The sequence below is a fragment of the Garra rufa genome, chromosome 14 (assembly GCF_049309525.1).
Source record: "Garra rufa chromosome 14, GarRuf1.0, whole genome shotgun sequence".
Lineage (NCBI taxonomy): Eukaryota > Metazoa > Chordata > Actinopteri > Cypriniformes > Cyprinidae > Garra > Garra rufa.
In genome coordinates this window covers 13,915,010-13,937,543 of record NC_133374.1, presented here as the reverse complement: position 1 = coordinate 13,937,543, position 22,534 = coordinate 13,915,010, and the positions used below count along the sequence as shown (strand labels likewise).

At 36.8% G+C, this 22,534-nt stretch overlaps 1 protein-coding gene across 1 annotated transcript in view; it reads left to right on the top strand.

Annotated features, from left to right (window-relative positions):
- The window catches only part of b3glcta (beta 3-glucosyltransferase a), a 397,462-nt gene that overhangs the window by 373,275 nt on the left and 1,653 nt on the right, over positions 1–22,534 (top strand). The window contains exons 6-12 of the mRNA XM_073817308.1: positions 1,516–1,579; positions 4,214–4,345; positions 6,838–6,907; positions 7,758–7,871; positions 21,468–21,567; positions 21,712–21,831; positions 21,916–21,923. Coding sequence (XP_073673409.1) covers positions 1,516–1,579; positions 4,214–4,345; positions 6,838–6,907; positions 7,758–7,871; positions 21,468–21,567; positions 21,712–21,831; positions 21,916–21,923 — 608 coding nt within the window. The remainder of the gene's footprint in view (positions 1–1,515; positions 1,580–4,213; positions 4,346–6,837; positions 6,908–7,757; positions 7,872–21,467; positions 21,568–21,711; positions 21,832–21,915; positions 21,924–22,534) is intronic.

The following is a 22,534-nucleotide window of genomic DNA, read 5'->3' as shown; positions in this document are numbered from 1 at the left end:
CAGAATGTTATGAAGAGTGATCAGATGAATTGCATAGTCCTTCTTTGCCATGAAAATGAACTTAATCCCGAAAAAAACTTTCCACTGCATTGTTAAGAAGGCTTCAGGGCGTCCAAGAAAGTCCAGCAAGCGCCAGGATCGTCTCCTAAAGTGGATTCAGCTGCGGGATCGGAGTGCCACCAGTGCAGAGCTTGCTCAGGAATGGCAGCAGGCAGGTGTGAGCGCATCTGCACGCACAGTGAGGTGAAGACTTTTGGAAGATGGCCTGGTGTCAAGAAGGGCAGCAAAGAAGCCACTTCTCTACAAAAAAAAACATCAGGGACAGATTGATCTTCTGCAAAAAGTATGGCGAATGGACTGCTGAGGACTGGGGCGAAGTCATATTCTCTGATGAAGCCTCTTTCCGATTGTTTGGGGCATCTGGAAAAAGGCTTGTCCGGAGAAGAAAATGTGAGCGCTACCATCAGTCCTGTGTCATGCCAACAGTAAAGCATCCTGAGACCATTCATGTGTGGGGTTGCTTCTCATCCAAGGGAGTGGGCTCACTCACAATTTTGCCCAAAAACACAGCCATGAATAAAGAATGGTACCAAAACACCCTCCAACAGCAACTTCTTCCAACAATCCAACAACAGTTTGGTGAAGAACAATGCATTTTCCAGCACGATGGAGCACCGTGCCATAAGGCAAAAGTGATAACTAAGTGGCTCGGGGACCAAAACGTTGAAATTTTGGGTCCATGGCCTGGAAACTCCCCAGATCTTAATCCCATTGAGAACTTGTGGTCAATCCTTAAGAGGCAGCTGGACAAACAAATACCCACTAATTCTGACAAACTCCAAGAAGTGATTATGAAAGAATGGGTTGCTATCAGTCAGGATTTGGCCCAGAAGTTGATTGAGAGCATGCCCAGTCGAATTGCAGAGGTCCTGAAAAAGAAGGGCCAACACTGCAAATACTGACTCTTTGCATAAATGTCATGTAATTGTCGATAAAAGCCTTTGAAACGTATGAAGTGCTTGTAATTATATTTCAGTACATCATAGAAACAACTGAAACAAAGACCTAAAAGCAGTTGAGCAGCAAACTTTGTGAAAACTAATATTTGTGTCATTCTCAAAACTTTTGGCCACGACTGCACACTCTTAAAAATAACAGTGCTTCACGATGCCATAGAAGAACCTTTTTTGTCTAAATGGTTCCATAAAGAACCTTAAACATCTTTCTATTTCACGAAAGGTTCTCCAGATTATAAAAAGTTAAGAAAGAGATGGTTCTTTATAGAACCTTTGACTAAATGGTTCTCTGTGGAACCAAAAATGGTTCTTCTATGGCATAGCTGTGAACCTTTTAAAGCACCTTTATTTTTAAGAGTGTACGATGGTGTTAACATAGTATTCCAGTATACCTATGGTATTTTTTGAAACCATGAATTGCTATGTATGAACAGTTAACATTTTGTAATATTTTTGATTTTCTTTGTAGTTTGATGATTTTAGTTCTTTCACATTCTAGGTTGACAAGCAAAATAGAAGAGGAGCCTTTAAAATCGGACTTCACCATAGATCTGAAACATGAGGTGAGAATTTTTAAGATTTATATTTTGGGATGACAAATGGTAAATTAAAGGGTTAGTTCACCCAAAAATGATAATTGGAACATTATTTACTGACCTTCCAGGCATCCTAGGTGCATATGACTTCCTTCTTTCAGTCAAATGCAAACGGTATCGAAAGATTGTTCTGGCTCCTCCAAGCTTTATAGTGGCAATGGGTGGGTGTTTCTCTTCAACAGTCTAAAAAAAGTCCAATAAAGCCTATCCATTCATAAAAAAAGAGTGCCTCACATGACTCTGAGAGGGTGAATAAAGTCCCCCTGTAGCGAATCGATGCATTTTAGTAAGAAAAATAATCACATTTAAAACATAATAATCACTTTAATATAGCTTGTGGTAATAGTTGTACACAAAAGCTGCTCCAGAATCACAGTCAAAAGTTTTTGAACAGTAAGACTTTTGATGTTATTAAAGAAGTCACTTTTGCTTACCAAGCCTGCATTTATTTCATCTAAAGTACAGCAAAAACAGTAAAATTGTATAATATTTTCACTATTTAAAATAACTATTTCTATTTGAATATATTTTAAAATGTAATTTATTTCTGTGATGATGAAGCTGAATTTTCAGCAGCAGAATAATTTATCAATGTTGAAAACAGTTGTGCTGCTTAATAATTTACGTCATAATAAACATCATAAAAATACTTTTTTTTCAGGATTCTTTGATGAATAGAAAGTTCAAAATAACTTTTTTTTTGTAATAGAAATTGTTTGGAACATTATGAATGTTTTTGTTCTCCCCTTTGATCAATTGAATGCATCTTTGCTGCATGAAAATATTATTTTCTTTAAATAAAAATAAATAAAGTTATTCCAGAAAGCTGACATACATAAAGTGTCTTAAACGTGGCATACGTCATGCTTGTACTGTAACTGCCTTGTCGTTGTTTTGGAAAAAGAAGGTCTTGTAATCATTCCCCTCATTTCACCCTTTAACTGGAGTAGCTCTAGCAGTACCAGAATCTACTGGCACATTTCTCAGGGACATTTTGTTATCTCCACCTTCTCGTTCCCTATTTCTCTCTCCCTTAGTCTCTTAGCGCTCTTTCCACAAAATTCTTTAAAAAAAATAAAGGATTCTTCCCATCTAGTCCCCATAGTCTAAAAAAAACTGTTACATACACTGTACCTTCTGCAGTATTAGTGTGTTTGTTCTTCTTCAGCTCTGTCCCCGCAGAGCTCCCTGCAGAGCTGAGGACAAGACAGTCTGATAATTTATCGGAGCATATTGAGAATCTAATTTTCATGTGTGGGAGATCTAGCTCTGTGTACAGAAACAAGAACAAGTTTTTCAAATACTGTAATGTTTCATTTTTCTCAACATATCATTGTGTTCATGGAATGCTACAGGCTTAAATCTGGCTTACAACATTTTTGGTCAACATGCGATTATCTTTTCGCAATGTCAGGCACTCTGAAGGGAAAATTCTGTAATAATTTACTCATCCTCATGTCATTCCAAACTGAGAGAAGAACAGAATAAGATATTTTAAAATCTTTTTTTACTCACAATTGCGAGTTTACATCTCGCAATTATGACTTTTTTTTCTCAGATTTTTTACAATTAAGTTATTAAGTCAGAATTGTGAGATATAAACTGACAATTGTGATTTTAAAGTCAGAATTGCAAGACATAGCTCGCAATTCTAAGAAATAGTTGCAACTCTGAGAAAGAAAGTTAGAATTGCTAGATATAAACTCACATTTGTGAGGGGAAAAAAGTCATAATTGTGAAATAAAAAGTCACAATTACCATTTTTTTTTTTTTATTCATTGGTGGAAATGGTCTTCCATAGCTAGGTCATCAGAGATGTAGATGAGTTTGTTTTTTTCAACTGCAAACAATTGCAAGTTTATCTTGCAGTTTTGACTTTTCTCTCAGAAATACAAGTTTATATCTAAATTTTGACTTAGTATAACTTTAGTTTATATCTCACAATTCAGATTTAACTCGCAATTGGGTGTTATAAAGTCATAATTGTGAGATTCAAACTTGCAAATATCACTTTTTCCTCAGAATTTTATGATATAAACTTACAATTGCAAGTTTGCGAGACATAAACCTGCAAATCTAAAAAATAAGACTTTTTTTCTCACAGTTTTGACTTTTTTTTTCTCAAAATTGAGTTTATATCTCGCAATTTTGACTTTATAACAGCCAACTGGTGAGTTAAGTCCGAATTGTGAGATATAAACTCACTATTAAGTTATAAAGTCAGAATTGCAAGACATAAACTCACAAATCAAAAAAATAAATTAGCAATAAAAAAAGAAAAAAGTCAGAATTGTGAGTTTATATTAAACAATTCTGGGGAAAAAAGTCAAAATTGTAAGTTTATGTCTCGCAATTCTGACTCAATTTCTCAGAATTGTGAGTTTATATCTCAATCTCAAGAAAAAAAGTCAGAATTGCTAGTTTGTATCATGCAATTTTGAGAAAAAAAAAGTCAGAATTGTGAGATAAAAAGTTGCAATAACCTTTTTTTATTCAGTGGCAGAAACAGGCTTCCATATGAAGCTGAAGAAATTTTCAGCAAATTTTCTTTTTCAGAAGAGCTATTGCATTTTATTAAATGATTCTTCTTTTTTCCTGCAGGTGGCGCTGTACATCTGGGAGGACGGAAAGGGACCTCGACTGACAGGGGTTCCAGAGCTTTGCACGCTGCCAGAGCACAATCCAAGAGCTCAATACTGTGCCACCACTGTCAGCAGCCATTCACCAGTGTGTGTAGGTAACCTCCACACCGAACACTTAACACACCTGTCACACACACCTAATCAGTATGTGGAGAAGGCTGACAGGGGAGGAAGTGCAAACCTTGGGTAGAAGGTGATAAATGTGATTTGTGCTGAAAATAAGCTTTGGATAAAAGCACTGGCTACATGAATAAATGAAATGGAGTGTTGGGTTTTGCACCTGAGTGAAAGAATATCATATTACACATTTTTTTTCTGTGTGTATGTGTGTGTTCCGAAGAAGAAAGTCCTTTAGGATGATCCTATCCATTTAAGATAATAGCAGTGCAGTAATTTGGTACATAATGTTTTCCTTTAAGCAACAGCGCGTCTAATAGCCTTGTGTGTGTGACCTTTGGAAAAATCGATCCGGCGCATCAGTACATGAGTATGATGAAGAGGATGTTTTGGCAGATCGCTTATTATAACTCTATATTTAGTCTCTGAACGTCTGGGTTTGATCCCAACCAAAAATTATGAATCTAATTAAAAATCCATTTATCTTAATCCATCGCTGGTCATGAGTCTTTTCATCCTGTTTCAGTCTGAAGACCGCAGCCATGTGTTCACTGCATAATCGCTATGCTTTAAACTTTTGCAAATGACTGTGAATATGTGAAGTTGGGTTGTTCGCAGACATCACCATCAAGCGCATTAAAAGTGTCTGTCGGCTGTATTTTACCAAAATAAGAGAGTTCATACAAAGTGCATGTTATTGATTATTTAGTACTGACCTGGATAAGATATTTCACATAAAAGACATTTACATATAGAAAATAATTGTTGAATATTTAAAAATTACCCCATTCAAAAGACTGCAAGAAACACTCCACTGCAAGAAATGCTTTTCTAGCTTAGATTTTTTTGTCTTGTTTCCAGCCAAAATATCTAAAAATTCTCAAATCAAGAAGGATTTTCTAGACGAGTAAAAATGATTGTCTTGTTTTCAAATTAATCTGCCAATGGGCTAAGAAATATAATCTTGTTTTCTGTTTGAAATTAGATTAAGATTTAAGAATTTTTAGATATTTTGGCTGGAAGAATTTTTTTTTTATTATTATTATTGTTGATTCTTAATTTTGTGTTGTTACCGCCCGTCTTAGTATACGATATAACAACAGAAAAGTCAAGTTTTAAATAGGAAAAATATCGAAACTCATTGGTCATTTTTGCACGCGATGCTATTGGTCTAATAGGATTCAATGATCTATGCCGGTGTTTTTCAACCACTGTGCCGCGGTACACTAGTGTGCCGTGAGAGATCGTCAGGTGTGCCGTGGGAAATTATTCAATTTCACCTAAAACAGGCCCAGGTTTCACACTGAGTAGGTAGAAATATGAAAGATCAAAAAGGACTGTTTTCATTGTGTTTATTTGATTCCTATTCAAGACACTTTGATAAGAATGACTGTATATTGTTAATTGCACTTTTTATTTGAAAGAAGAAGAAATATGAAAGATCATAGAGTTTAATTTTTTCGATTGTTTCGACAGTTTCGATTGTTGGTGTGCCTTGTGATTTTTTTCAATTAAAAATGTACCTTGGCTCAAAAAAGGTTGAAAAACACTGATCTATGCTAAGCTATGTTAAAAGTAATATCGCCAGAACAGGAGAACGGCTGAATGGATTTCAAAATGGTAAAACTCAACGTATTAACTCGGGGGGGAGTTTGAGAATGAGCCTATTTCCAAAAAAAAGTGGAGTTTTCCTTTAAGAGCCGGGGGTGAAAACTTTTGAACGGAATGAGGATGTTTACATTTTTCCTATTTTGCCTAAATATCATATTTTTTTCATTTAGTACTGCTCTTTAGAAGATACAGAAGATACTTACATGTTCCCCAGAAGACAAAATAAGTCAAATTTACCCTGATCATGAAATTCAATAAGTTTTCACCCCCCAGCTCTCAATGCATAATGTTTCCTTCCGCCGCATTTAAACATTCTGTAATAGTTGCATACGAGTCCCTTAATTGTCCTCAGTGTAAAAAGGTGGATCTCAAAATCATACAGTCATTGTTGGAAAGGGTTCAAATACACAAAAATGCTGAAAAATAAAAAAAATCTGTGGGACCTGAAGGATTTTTCTGCAGAACAGCGGGCATCACTAAAGAAAAAAAACATCATTCTGGTAACACAATATTAACAAAGTATTACGAAGTGTTGTCATTTTTACAAATTCAGCTATTTTCTCTTGTGGATTATTTATAAATGTCTTCTATGTGAAATATCACATTCAGGTCACTACTAAATAAAAAACATACATTTTGTATGAACCCTCATACTTTGGTAAAATAATTAACATTTTGCAGATTCTCCAAGGCGTATGTAAACTTTTGAATAAAAAACCTTTTCAAGTAGTGCTCTTTTTCACAACTCTGCACAGTAAAGAAGTACTTAAATTATCTGAATAATTGCACCGTGATGATTACACATCATTAAGTGTTATTTAGTCCTTCAACACCTCTTCACCTGTGTATCCCCAGGGCCAGCCTGTTAAAAGCGACAACATCTTCGTAGCAGTGAAAACTTGTAAGAAGTTCCATTCCGACAGAGGTGAGTGGTTTGTTCTTGATAATCAGCTCTCCTAACACACACTTCACCACCTCGCTCTCAAGTGTCCTCCCGTTCTTCACAAGAGCACTATAGTGTGTTAGAGGCTGTGCAAAAAGTTACGCGTGGCTCCTCGAACCCTGCACTGCTCAAGTCACTGCTGATGAAGTCCGACGTCCTCTCGCTTTAACGGTTCGGCAAGCGTCACAGTTTGACCTCCAAAGTGACTCCGTATTGAGAGATCTTTGGCCAAGTGCCCTGGCGGGCATCACTCCAGTCTTCTCTCAACTATTAGAGCCCTTCACGGCAACTCTGGGCAGTCGCTAAGCACCAGGCATCAATTCAAACTTAATGAGACAGATAAAGTGTTGCAGTTTGAATTGAGAGAACCATCTGGGGAAGAAAAAGAACTCCGAACGGCGAACCAACTGACACGTCAGTTGCATCTAATTGCGGCGATTATCATAATTATCTCTCGCTAGTCACTTTGAGGAGTTTTCAGGGATGGTATTATAAGGAACATGATATTTCCCCTTCAATTATTTTTAGATAAAACTGCTGCATCCACAAGTTTTGTTATAAATGGAGACATCAGTATTACAGTGAGAACGGATCGTTACAAATCTGATGCTCTTTTACCTGCAGAATGCTGATGGTTTAGACATAATGGCATTATAATGCATCATGTTTACCTCATGTGTTTGTTTAAAGTATTATAAAAGCGACATCCAAGATCTTTGATATTAAGTGCTGATCGATGTCAGCCCTAGAAGATAAGGCAGGGTTCTGAAGATTGTGGGAGTTATCTCTTATGTGTTGAAGTATTGATTGATTCTCTGTTCTCACACAACAGTTCCTGTGGTGAAGAAAACATGGGGTAAACAAGCATCTCTGTTGGAGTATTACAGCGATTATGCTGATCCATCTATACCCACCATTGATCTGGGAGTGCCAAACACAGAGAGGGGTGAGTGATCGAATGTGCTTTCATATTTGATGTTTTCATCATATGTGAGATGTGTTGTTACATCTGTTGTTGTACAGAGGTTTGTCACTGTTGTACAAAAAATTATCGTATGTTGTAGTCATAGCCAAGCAGAAATTAGGAATTGTTACTGGCAAATTTATTTATTAAATGTAAAATGTTTATTAAATGTAAAAAACTTTTTGTTGACTTTTACCCACGGTTGATAGTTACGCCCGTTTCACACCGCAAGCGTGAGCTGCACGTCAGCGTAACTACAGCGTTACTGCAGCTGCAGACTCGCAAGAGTATTCACACTGGAAGCGTTTGTAGAGCGTGCATGCAACTGCTCCAAAGCATTTAGTAATCAGCTTTTTTCTATGAAACTGATTACAGGTAAATATGAAATTGATAATGAAACTGCAGAAGCAGCTTCAACCCAGGCCTTTTCTTTTTGAAGATAAGTTTTTGTAATACTTATTGGTGGGAACATAAAGCACTTAGGGGAGCGTGGGGCACAAACAAAGCATTTTGGCTCATTTATGTGTCTTATGTGTTTTTCTGAACATTTCATCTATTTGCGCACATTATTTTGAACTATACTGTGTAGCTGTGTGTTGCGATTAGGGTCGTCCCACGCATGGTTGCGATGTGTTCATTGTCAAACTCAAAAATAGATTATTTGTATTATTATATATTTTTTAAAATGCCATTATTTTATTTGAGAATGTTAATCATTTTATTTTCTTGACCAAATATTTTAGTTTGTCGTGTATATTTTTTTCATTCGATAACATAACATTTTAAGCTGTCATTTGGTGATGTTGCAACGTGCTTCTCACGTGTTACATTGTATCCCATCCGCTTGACATGCAGTGGCGCCTCCAGGATTTTTTTCATAGGGTGGCCGAAAGGGGCCAGTAAAAATGTTAGGGTGGCACAAAACAATTTTTTTTTTTTTTGCATGCCTAGGCTTTACCGTTATTTCTGGTATAAGTTATAGGCTTCAAAACTTCAGTATTATTCTCTGTATAGAGCAAAATAGTAAAAAAGTCGCTTTGCAATTCAACTGCAAGAAGGATCATGTTTATTTGGAGTGCAAATTCATTTCAAATGAGATAAAAAGAAAAAAAAAGAAAGAAAGCATAGATGTTTAACCTGCATATTCATCAAAATAGACACAAGCTTAATACAAGTGCAGCCCGAGCCCGATGTAGCATCAAGCAGGCCCGGATTGGCTAATCGGGAGGACCGGGAGAATTCCCGGTGGGCCGGTCCGTTTTTTTGGCCGCGAGGGCCGGTGTCCCTAGCTGCCTGCACTCACAGCAGTCGCCAGGGGCGGACTGTCCATCGGGAGAATTTTTGGCCCGCTACCCTCCAATTTTTATTATTATTATTTAATATTGTTGTTGTTGTTTTTGTTGCCGGTGTTGTGCCCAATTCTGACCCCCGCCAGATTACTACCCCCCTAGTATAGGTAGGTTTAGGGTTAGGTGTGGGGGAGGGGTTAGGATTAGGGGTGGGGTTAGGATTAGGCAATCAGGTAGCGCTTTCAACGAGAGGGGGTCATAATTTGGCAGGGGTCGAAAAAAGGCACAACACCGGCCTAATGTACTAAAGTGGTTATTTCAGAATTAGCCATTCAATAATAAAACTCTAATAAATCATAAATCGGTTAGTCTTGACTGGCACGCGTTTCGTCTCGCGCGCGCTCCGCGCGTCCGCCGTCCGCCAAATCGACGCGAGACTGAAGTAGAAGTGCCCAGGTGGAGCAGAGAGACAAATCTGTCCTGTTTAGGACCTAAAGCGCAGGTCTGTTACATCTGTAAACAGACTATTGTAGTTTTGTCTTTGTTTACTTAAGTATTGAACTGCTAACAAATGTTAATCTATAAAAAATATCGTTTTAAAACAGGTTTAGGGAGCTACCCTTATAAAAATTAACTGTGGTTTTACAAAACATGTTTACTATAGTTATACAATAATTATACAATATACAATGGTTTTGCTACACTATACTTTCACCATGGTATAAAATTATGATTATACTAATGGGAATCAATCCTAAAAAAAAACAAAAAAAAACATGGTTACTATGTTTACCATAGGCTCAATAATATCATGGTTAATTTTCCTTAGGGCCAAACATGACCCATGATAATGCAAAACATGTTTAGTTTTAAGATTTTTTTAATAAAGATATATTCAAGATGTAGCTAATTTTTGTTGTTTTAATTTTAACATTACGACAATAACACATGGTCCTAATGTAGTGGCCCTCTTTTTTCTGTTGCCCTTTTTTCTATCAAATGTTTTAGTACTAATCATAAATTATTAGGGCTGGGACACGATTAATCGCGATTAATCGCATCCAAAATAAAAGTTTATGTTAACATACTAAATGTGTGTTTACTGTGTGTATATATAATGTATGTATAAATACACACACAAACATGTATATTAAAGAAAACTGAAAATAAAAATTAAATTAAAATAAATAAAATATTTATAATTCTATATATAATCTAAATTAAATACAAATATAACTATCCACACATATAAGTATTTTTTAAAGGCTTTACATGTATGTGTGTGTATTTATATATACATAATAAATATACACAGTAAACACACATTTAGTATGTTAACATAAACTTTTATTTTGGATGCGATTAATCGCGATTAATCGTGTCCCAGCCCTATAAATTATATATAATTTTGAAAGCTTAGAAGCTCAAGAACCATCCTGGTGGCTGTCTCCTCCCCCTTAGCAGCAATGTCAAGTGTCATTTTACAAAATCACAACTTTTTACAATCTTGACAAAAACATGTCTTTAAAAAGGTCTCAGTATTTCTGCAATAATCTGCTGATTGTCTTCTTTAAAAAAGACCAACCTTAGATCTGTACTGTATAGGTGGTTGTAAAGGTCGAGATGTGTTTATGAAAAAAGTGACAGATACAAGAAAATTTGTTTAAAAAGTAAACACACATGAGAGACAGAGAGATTAAAAGAGATTAAAAGGCAAATTGGAAGTTCAAGAGATAGCATTTAATTATTTTACCCAGTTGATTTCAACTTTTCTTTATGTGATGATGAAAAATATTGTTGTCCAGGGTTTCAAATTTTGGTGTGGGATGGCCTGGATAAGTGTGAGATTTCCCGGCCTGAAATTTTGTCTCAGTCCGCCCCTGGTTAACGTCAAGCTAGTTAGGAGCAGTGCAAAACAACGATGTCTGCAAATCACCGTTCATGTTTATGTATCAAACCTTTTCTTGTACTGTTGCTCTTCAGCAGCAGCAGCCTCTAGTCCAGTTTGCTGCTAAGAGTGAAAAGCCAGGCCCCGTAACATTACCAAGCACCAGTCATGAGCCCAACACACTAGAATGGGCAGGTAGGACAGTGCAATACTTGTTCTATTCTTTATTTGTGTTTAAGGACTGAACAATTTTGCACAGAATATATATTCAGATATTGCAGAAAAGGACATTGTGATGTTTAAAAGAATAGTGTTAGACATTTACCCTTTAATGTTCTCATTTATGAAAAATATTTGAACTTATAAAGCAGCTGTTTACTTGAAAAAGACATGATAGTGTCATTAGAAAGTTTAATACATTTTATTTTAATCTTTATTTTATACATATAGCTTAATATACATTTGTATTTATTTGATATTTTTTCATTTCAAGGTTTGGATATTTATGAGCACTAATTCTAACAGAAAATAGATACTGATACTGTTAAACATTATATTGTGTTAACTGTTCAAATAAATCTTCACTGTGAAGCAACACTTAGGCTACTGTATTTGCACTGAATTGGAAATGACGTCATTTTAATATAGTCAGTCGTGAACTAAAGTGGGCCGGTCTAAGGCTTGAAACTCCAGGGCTGAAAAGGAGTCCCACTCCGGCCCTGGCATCAAGCGTGCCTGCAGCGCAGTTTGAAGAGTTGCTCGATCACGCGCGCGCAGTAGCCAAAAGCACCGGCAAAAGTAATTACCATGAATGTGTTGGGGGAAATAGTAAGAAAAAAAAATCTGACTATCCTGACACGCCATTTCCTCATTAGACTCGCCTTAAAGAATTACGTCTTTAATGATTTCATAGCCTAATTAAAGATTTTGCTTTCGGTTTCGGTTCATCATTGTGAAACGCTCCTGTTAAAGACCAAGGCCCCGATCACACCGAACGCGTCTTTTAGTTCTAAAAACGCGAGGCGCACAGCACTGCCTTTTTTGGTGACTTTTAATAAAAGAGCAATGTGCTGCGGTTTTTTTATGTTGCTAAACAATGACCAAAACAGCTGTCCTGTCAGTCAAATCAAAGGATTATAGCGCGAGCGCTCTAAAATCTTAGTTTTTTGCTGTTAAGTAAACTGTCATATTAGCAGAAACCCTAAATAATACAGCTCCGGGTTACCCACGATAGACACCAAAGGTTTCTCCTCCTTTTCTGCAGTCTCCGGACTTTTTAAGCAACGGTAAACTTTCGTCACCACAACAGAAGGCCCGCCTCTCTGTTCATTCGATTGGACAATGGAAAAGAACGCGAATGACGTTGGGCGTTTTTCCGCTCAGAGTTGATTTTTTTTCAACTTCAGGCGCTCAGAGCGCTCCTGCAAAAACGCGAGGCGCAGCAGGCGGCGAAAACGCGAGGCGCCCGGTGCGCATAAGCAGCGCGGAGAACGCTCACTGCCAACAGAAAACCATTCAAAAGAGGCGCCTCCAACTGCTAAAACGCGTTCGGTGTGATCGCGGCCCAAGACGGCAGAAGCGCATCCTGTGTGTTTTCTTTTTTTATATTATAAACTCACAAAGTTTTGTTGATATTGTGAGTGTACACAAATAAACGTAGACCCCTCACAGCTCCGAATCATATATTACTCTTACCTTTATTAGCAAAAATTATGCCATATTTTAAGTTGTTTCCAGTGCAACAAGTGATCGCTGGTGCCTTGATTGGATAAGGGTCAACACAGCGCACATTTATATAGGCTAAACATTTAAACTAACATATATAATATGCTTGAACTGTTTAATATCTAAAGATTTTATTTCAGGCAAGTCGTGGTCATTTGAGAAGCTAAATTGATCAAACATAGGCTATGAACTACTCGCTGGTCGTTTTAAAAATCAAAAACTTACATTAAAAGAACAAAAACTGCTCCAAACCCTCTTCTAAATTAACTTAATATAATAACAAAACGAAATATAATCACTTTGCCATTACATACAAAACTGAACTATTTATGTATGCTTCGCGGTGCGGCTGCGCTTGTGAGTGCGCGAAGTCGCCGCAACTCATGTGAAGAGGGGGAGGGGTTGAGAGCGTATTCTACAGTAGCCTATACATTATACAAGTTTATTAAACTTACTTTTAATATTGTTGTTGTCAACGTCCGTGTTAATTTATAAAATAAAATAATAATTCTAAAAAACTCCACTCTTTCTGGTTGGGGTGGCCAATGGGGTGGCCAGTGTAATTTTAAGGGTGGCCGTGGCCACCCCTGGCCACCCCTTGGAGGCGCCACTGTTGACATGTTGTCACACTTCACTTGCTTTCTTTTGAGGTAAATAACAAAAAAAAAAAATTATACACTGTAAATATGAAACAAAGTGACATATTTGTACTGGACAAACAACATTTACACAAACTGAGAAATGCAAAAAGTGTTACGTTGTGCTTCCCTAATCATAAAGCTGCACATGAATGAGGTAAAATATGGGTAGCGCTAGAGCCTACATATGTGTATTTTTTTTCATTTATTATTATTATTATTATTATTATTATTATTATTATTATTATTATATTTACCTTTATTTATATAGTGCTTTATACAATCCAAGACTCAATCAAAGCAGCTTTTTCTCGATGCAAAAAAAAATATATAAGAAAAAAAATACTGCCGTTTTGTAATTTTCTGGCTTTTTTTTAATACACCATGCTTGCACCCAAACTGAATAATTAAAAACACATTTATATCTTCTGTAGCCTAGGCCTACATATTTTGGATTATTTTTGCTTTTGACAACGATTCTTGTTAAACTCACTAGACATGCGTATCATATGTGCATTTTAAGCGTGTTCTATGCATTTTATAGAACTTTTTAGTGTGAAATCATATTTATTTTGGCCATCAAAAGTGTGCTGTCCCTTTATTTGAGCGTGAGCAGCGCAGCAAAAACAGACGCTCCTGCGCTGTTCCTGCTGCCGGTGTGAATGCACTCATTTGTTAACATGGGCGCCGAAAAAAATACGCTCTGCTCACGCTTGCGGTGTGAAGCCGGCCTTAGCCTCTGGAGATCAAAGCAAATATTATATGATCTCTTTATTTCATAAAGACACTACCCTTTGGGGCAGCCGTGGCCTAATGGTTAGAGAGTCGGACTTGTAACCCAAAGGTTGCGGGTTCGAGTCTCAGGTCCGGCAGGGATTGTCGGTGGGGAAGGTGAATAACCAGCACTCTCTCCACCCTCAATACCACGACTGAGGTGAGTCCCTTGAGCAAGGCACCGTTTCCCCAACTGCTCCCCGGGCGCCGCAGCAATGGCTGCCCACTGCTCCGGGTGTGTGTTCACGGTGTGTGTGTGTTCACTACTGTGTGTGTGCACTTGGATGGGTTAAATGCAGAGCACAAATTCCTAGTATGGGTCACCATACTTGGCCTCACTTCACCTCCTTTCCTTTCCTTTTAAAAGTTTTGGGTGGGTAAGAGTTTTTACAGTCGAGGTCAAAAGTTTACATACACCTTGCAGAATCTGTTAAAGCAGGGGTCCTCAAACTAAGGCCCGGGGGCCGAATGCGGCCCGCCCCCACATTTGGACCGGCCCTCTGAACAATGCCAGAGACATATTTTGAAAATGCAATTTTAAATACGTTTTACTTTTATCATGTCGGTATTTGATAATAAAGGTTGGCTTTCAAACTAAAATTTCCCTTAGTTATTAACATGTTGAATTCATCAACAGAATGGTACATTCAACGTAATGTGTCATCGCGATCGAACAGGTGATGCGCGAGCCAGCTAGAAAATTCAGAGCGATGACAAAATGACTCTAGCATTTAAGGTGAAACTAGCACTGCTTGTGGGACAGGTGCAAAAGCAAGACTTCACTCATCTCCCAGTTACCCAAAGTTTTTCAGCTGAGAACCAGTTGAAAAGTCTGTGGAAGCGCTGAAAATGCTGAAGGCAGAATTTGACATGATTAAAAAAACACAGTGGACGAAAACCAGCAGATGACATTGTACCCCAAATCATCACAGACTGTGGAAACCTAAGACTGGACTTCAAGCAACTTGAGCTATGAGCTTCTCCACCCTTCCTCCAGACTCTAGGACCTTGATTTCCAAATAAAATACAAAACTTGCTCTCATCTGAAAAGAGGACTTTGGACCACTGGGCAACAGTTAATTTCTTCTTCTCCTTAGTCCAGAGCCTCTGACGTTGTCTGTGGTTCAGGAGTGGCTTAACAAGAGGAATTGCAGCTGCAGCCAAATTCTTTGACATGTCTGTGTCTGGTGACTCTTGATGCCTTGACCCTAGCCTCAGTCCATTCCTTGTGAAGTTCACCCAAATTCTTGAATCAGTTTTGCTTGACAAGCCTGTCAAGACTGCGGTTCTCTCGGTTGGTTGTGCATCTTTTTCTTCCACACTCAACTTTCTGTTAATGCTTGGATGCAGCACTCTGTGAACAGCCAGCTTCTTTGGCAATGAATGTTTGTGGCTTACCCTCCTTGTGAAGGGTGTTAATGATTGTCTTCTGGACAACTGTCAGAGCAGTCTTCCCCATGATTGTGTAGCCTAGTGAACCAAACTGAGAGACCATTTTGACGGCTCAGGTGTTTTGAGTTGATTAGCTGATTGGCATGTCACCATATTCTAATTTGTTGAGATAGCGAATTGGTGGGTTTTTGTTAAATGTGAGCTAAATCATCACAATTAAAAGAACCAAAGACTTAAACTACTTCACTCTGCGTGCATTCAATTTATTTAATACACAAGTTTCACAATTTGAGTTGAATTACTGAAATAAATGAACTTTTCCATGACATTCTAATTTACTGAGAATCACCTGTATATCTTTTGAAAAGAAATTATCATTTGTCTGTCTGGTGCATAAAAAAATAATAAACTATTCCAGCATTAAAAAGTATAATAAATACAGGTAAATCATAATAACTTTTTTAATAATAATAATAGTAGTAGTAGTAGTAGTAGTAGAAGTAGTAGTAGTAGTAGTAGTAGTAGTAGTCAGTCCGGCCCATGGAATTTTCTTTTATAAACAGACCCGGCCCCCCATTAAACAAAAGAAAATTATGTGGCCTGCTCAGAAAAAAGTTTGGGGACCCCTGTGTTAAAGGATAACTATTGCCAAAATGCAACCTGGGCTGTTTTTTTTTTTTTTACTGTAAACGAGACAAACTTATATCTAAAAGCATAATTACGACAAACGAGCCGTTTTTGAGATTGACTGTGATTTCGTTTTGTGGTCAATGGCCAGTGAACGGGAGTACTAGGGGCGTAACTTTGAGTGCATCAAAATCGATATTTTTACAACACTAAGAAGGCTCGACACACCATGACACTTCGCCTGGGTCTCTACACATGAACTCGAGCATTGAGAACATTGTGTACACAGAGTTTACTAAAAAGAAAGGTTTTGAACAACTCACTTTCACTGTTTGGGTTTCCGCTCGCAGCCGTCTTGCCAGTCAAGAAGTGTCGATCTCCGAATGCGAATGAATGGACTCCATAGGACGAAATATTAGGCTTATATGTGGCTCTTTTTACAACTAGAAGGTTAATATTGTTTTTCACTTGCGACAAAACAACAAATTAGCCGTGCATTTATATGGAAAGATGCTTTAGGAGCTATCCATCTTTACTCTCCTCGCATTCGGAGATCGACACTTCTTGACTGGCAAGACGGCCACGAGTGGAAACTCAAACAGTGAAAGTGAGTTGTTCAAAAACTTTCTTTTTAGTAAACTCTGTGTACACAAACAATGTTCTCAATGCTCCAGTTCATCTTCATTCTGTTTAAAAGTTTACACCCCTGACCCTTAATGCCTTGTTTTTCCTTTTAAAGGGTCAGTGAGCATTTGAACGATCTGTAATAGTTTCATATGAGTCCCTCAGTTGTCATGTTTTGTGAAAAGATGAATCTCAAAATCATACATTCATTGTTGGAATGGGTTCAAATACACAAAAATGCTGAAAAACCAAAGATTTTGTGGGAGCTGAAGGCCTTTTCTGAAAAACAGCAGACTGTTCAGGACAAACAAAAGACTCATGAACAACTATCACTAAAATTCAGCTATGGATCATTTAGGTAACAACACAGTATTAAGAATCAAGTGTATGTAAACTTTTGAACAGGGTCATTTTTATAAATTCTATTATTAAAACTATTATTTTCTCTTGTGGACTATATGTAAACATACTTTATGTGAAATATCTTATTCAGGGCAGTACTAAATAAAAACTAACATGCATTTTGTAAAAAATACCTCGTATTTTGGTAGAATAATTATCACTTTGCAAATTCTGCAAGGTGTGTGTAAACGTCTAGCACTTCAGGCTAAATCAAATATTCAGGCTAAATTCTATGAGTCTAAAGACAGATGAATTTTTAAATACAGTTTTCTGAAGATTAGAATGAAGTACAACAAATTAATATAAGAAATTAGTAAATGCTGTGTGCTCTAGGGTCAGCTTTCACTATCTCTTTCCAGTCCTGCCAAGTCAACCCCCAAGCTGATAAGCTAAACTGCTATGGCAGTCTGCCACCGATAACCTATGCAAATGTGATCATCATGCTGAAGTGAACTGAGTGCTTTGCTTCTGATTAGAACAGGAAGTCCAATCAGAGCCACAAACTGGGATAATCTATACTGAAGACTTTCAATTTGCTATTTTGTCTATTCAACTGAGATCCTTATTTCAATAGAAACCCCCTCCAGTACTCCTGCATTCACAATGTATCCCTTTCCTGTGGATTTTTCCACTCAATTAAAATGAAAACTTTATTTCAAGTACCTTCCGATTGGTCAGTCGTTCGTTTGATCACCCTCTGTTTGATGTTGTAAACAGCTCTTGGCACGTTCTGTTCCACTGTTCTCCCTACTTGTTTATTCATAAGGGTGTTCATCTGACATGATGGCTGTGACTAAGAGCCCTCTTCAATGGATTCAGTTCATTTGCTCTCTTATTCTCACCTGATGTCAAAGTCAAATCATAGCAGGATTCTTGCTTTTAATCATTGACAGACAGTGATGAAAGTGAGGCTGTATATCACTGTTTAAAGTTAAGAGGGATGAAAGATAGTTTATTTATATATTGTTCTGTCTATCGTTGTATCTATTGTTCTTTCTATCATCTATCTGTCTGATGTTCTATCATTCTATCTGTTGTTCTGTCTATATATTGGTCTGTGTTTGTTTGTCGTTCTATCTATCATATGTCTATCATTCTATATTTTGTTCTGTCATTCTGTCTATCTATTGTTTCATCTGTCGTTCTTTCTGTCTGTTGATCTATCTATCTATCTATCGTTCTTTTGTTCTATCGTTCTGTCTGTCGTTTTTTCTGTCGGTCTTTCTATTGTTCTTGCTATCTGTTGGTCTGTCTATCATTCTATATTTCGTTCTCTCTATCTGTTGTTCTGTCTGTATGTCTGTCATTCTGTCTATCGTTCTGTCTGTTGTTCTATCTGTAGTTCTTTCTATCTGATATTCTAGCGTTCTATCTATCGTTCTGTCATTCTATCTGTCGTTCTGTCTGTCTATCGTTCTATCTGTTTGTTTATCGTTCTATCTATCGTATGTCTATCATTCTATATTTTGTTCTGTCGTTCTGTCTATCATTCTATGTCTATCTATTGTTTTATCTGTCGTAGTATCTATCTATCATCTATCTATCTATCTATCATTCTTTTGTTCGATCTATCTTTCGTTCTTTTGTTCTATCATTCTATCTTTCGTTCTTTCTATCTGTTCTGTCTTTCTGTCTGTCATTCTATCTATCTATCGTTCTGTCTGTTGTTCTATCTTTCGTTCTTTCTATCTGATGTTCTATCGCTCTATTTGTCTATCGTTCTGTCTATCTATCAGTCTATCTGTTTGTTTATCGTTCTATCTATCATGTCTATCATTCTATATTTTGTTCTGTCTGTCTATCATTTTCTATCTATTGTTTTATCTGTCATTCTTTCTATCTGTTGTTCTTTCGTTCTTTTGTTCTATCGTTTTTTCTATCTGTCGGTCTATCGTTCTGTCTTTCATTTTTTTCTATCTATGGTTCTGTCTGTTTGTCTATCTTTCTGTTCTATCCATCTATCTATCATTCTGTCATTCTTTCTATCTGTCGTTGTACACTTCTGTGTATCGTTCTGTCATTCTATCTATCAGTCTGTCTATCATTCTATCTATCTGATGTTCTGTTGTTCTGTCGTTCTATCTGTCTATCGTTCTATCTATCAGTCTATCTGTTTATCGTTCTATCTATCAGTCTTTCTGTTTGTTTATCATTCTATCTATCGTATGTCTATCATTCTATACTTTGTTCTGTCGTTCTGTCTGTCTATTGCTTTATCTGTCATTCTTTCTATCTGTTGTTCTATCATTCTTCTATCGTTCTTTTGTTCATACGTATTACGTATCATTTTTTCCTGTCAGTCTGTCTATCGTTCTATCTTTGTCTTTCTATCTATTGTTCTGTCTGTTTGTCTGTCATTCTGTCTATCTGTCTGTTGTTCTATCCATCTATCTATCATTCTGTCATTCTTTCTATCTGTCATTCTATCGTTCTATCGTTCTTTTGTTCTATCTATCATTCTGTCATTCTTTCTATCTGTCATTCTATCGTTCTATCATTCTTTTGTTCTATCATTTTTTTCTGTCGGTCTGTCTATCGTATGTCTATTGTTCTGTTTACCTTTCTGTTGTTGTATCTATCTCTCTATCATTCTTTCTATCTATCTGTTGTTCTATTTATCGATCTGTCGTTCTATCTGTCTGCTTGTTCTATCATTCTATCAGTCTGTCTCTGTCTGTTATACTATCATTCTAGCATCTGTCTATTGTTCTAATGTTCTATTTATCTATCTATCTGTCTATTACTCTTTCATCTATCTATCATTCTGTGATTCTATCTGTCTATCTATCTATCTATCTATCTATCTATTGTTCTGTCTATCATCTATCTATCATTCTATAAATATTTACATACATACGTGTATGTATATGTTTATGTGTGTTTATGTGGATTTACACACACACACACACACACACACACACACACACACACACACACACACACACATTCCATAGGCGTAATGGTTTTTATACTGTACAAACCGTACTTTCTATCGCCCTACACCTACCCTACACCTAAACCTAGCCCTCACAGGAGATTGTGCATACTTTTACTTCATCAAAAAAACTCATTGTGCATGATTTATAAGCCTGTTTCCTCATGGGGACCTGAGAAATGTCCCCACAAGGTCAAAATCTACTGGTATTCCTATCCCAAATGTCCCCACAACGTGATGAATACCAGACCACACACACACACACACACACACACACACACACACACACACACACACACAGGAATATAACCTAAAGTTAATATTCATTAAAATAGTGATAAATTGTTTATTATGTTTATTAATTTATTAACTTTGTATGAATATACTAATAATTTAATTCACATTTGTATTTGTTTTTAGGAATATTTAATAAAAAAAAAAAATTAAAAATAAACTTTTGAAGACCTTGGTGAAAGTGTTGATTTTCCTTGATATGAAGTTCAGCAAATACTTCTTCCTTTCATTCCGTAACAAATTCAATTTAAATTCACACTCATAAACTGAAAAGGAGTTGACTCTGAATTTTTCCGAATCCTGGTAGACACACTGTCACACTGTATTCCCCTCATCGCTGTCTTGAAGAAGGATTTAACTGGTGGCTGCAGGCTATCCGACAGGTCACCACACTACAGGGGCCTGTGATATTTGTTGTGGAGGGGGTCCTGTTCTCCCTGTGAATTCTGACAGCAGCACGTCCTGTTCTGCTCTCTTCCCTTAGACTTCATTGTCGCTGACGCTTTCGTGCTTTTCTCGCATTACTGTCACCAGTGCAGTTTTTTTGTTCTATGCGTACAGTTCCTTCACGGTCTTCCCTTCTCTCCATTTTCCTCGGTGCACATTCTCTATTCAATATCACAATCTGATTGTTTGCTTAGGAAAACATTTCCCTCACATACTCACCGATATCATATCATGTCTGCGGTAGTTATCCGAAGGGTACATAACGGAGATACAGCGTCCCGTTCTTATTCCATTTTCCATTCAGGCTGTGGACAGACGGAGTGCGTTAATTTGCAGTTTCTTCAGACAGCTGAATGACAGTGTTGAGATTGAGGGCTGATTTGTGAAGCTCTCAGCAAAAGTCAGACAAAGTCAACTTGCTTCTGAGTATTAAAAAAACACAAGGTAGATTTGGTGCACAAAGAAGAGAGGGTATGTTTTAAAAGCACTTGCAGACTTTTCTTGTATGTTTTCAATACATTACGTACGTTTATCTGCTTGCAGGTCACTGTGGGAAAACATTCGCAATCTTGAAGAGATTTTTGAGCAGTCACGTGCCCAAGACCGATTGGCTGTTGATTGTAGATGATGATACTCTTATAAGGTAAGGCTGTTCGGCAGTCTGTTTGTGTACCATGTAGGGAGCATATGTCTATTTCCTGGAAAATGGTATGATGTTACATGGAATCTGTGGTGTTTACCCCAATTTGCACATTGGTGGGTGGCATAATGTGTTCGGTTCTCACAGCTTGCCCAGACTGCAGGCCTTGCTTAGCTGCTATGACTCCAGTGAGCCGGTGTGTCTGGGAGAGCGCTATGGGTATGGACTGGGTCAGGGAGGATACAGTTACATCACTGGTGGTGGGGGGTGAGTGACTGTTTCACAATCAAAACAGCCTTTTGACATGTAACTGTGTGTCCCAACCACATTTATATTGGACACTTTTATAAGAATAAATGGTAATACTTAACAATAAGGTGTCATATGTTAACATTAGTTCATGTATTAACTAATATGAACGAACAATGAACAATACATTTATTACACTATTTATTAATCTTTGTTAATGTTAGCTAAGAAAACCAGTTGTTCATTGTTTGTCACGTTAGTTCAAAGTTCATTAACTAATGTTAACAAACACAACTTTTTAATAATGCATTAATAAATGCTGTAGAACTATTGTTTATTTTTAGTTTGTGTTAACTAATGTAGTTAACTAATGTTAACTAATAAACCTTATTATAAGGTGTTACTGAATTAATTACAATTATTTTTTTTGAAAATAATTTGCTGTTATGTTTTAATTTATTGATATTGAATATTTTATTATACATAATAATTTCTTCTATTTTTATATTTATATTTTGTCATATTGATGTTGAACACTCACTTAACACTGTAAATGCAATTTTCTGCTTTTAAATGAATATTTATTTTTATATGTCTTATATTGCAATATTGTGATGTATACACTTGCTTACAGCCTTTAAAACCATTTTCTTTTTTTGTATGTAAATGAAATGATATAGAATTTTTAAATGGCCATTTATTCGTTTGAAATAATTATTGC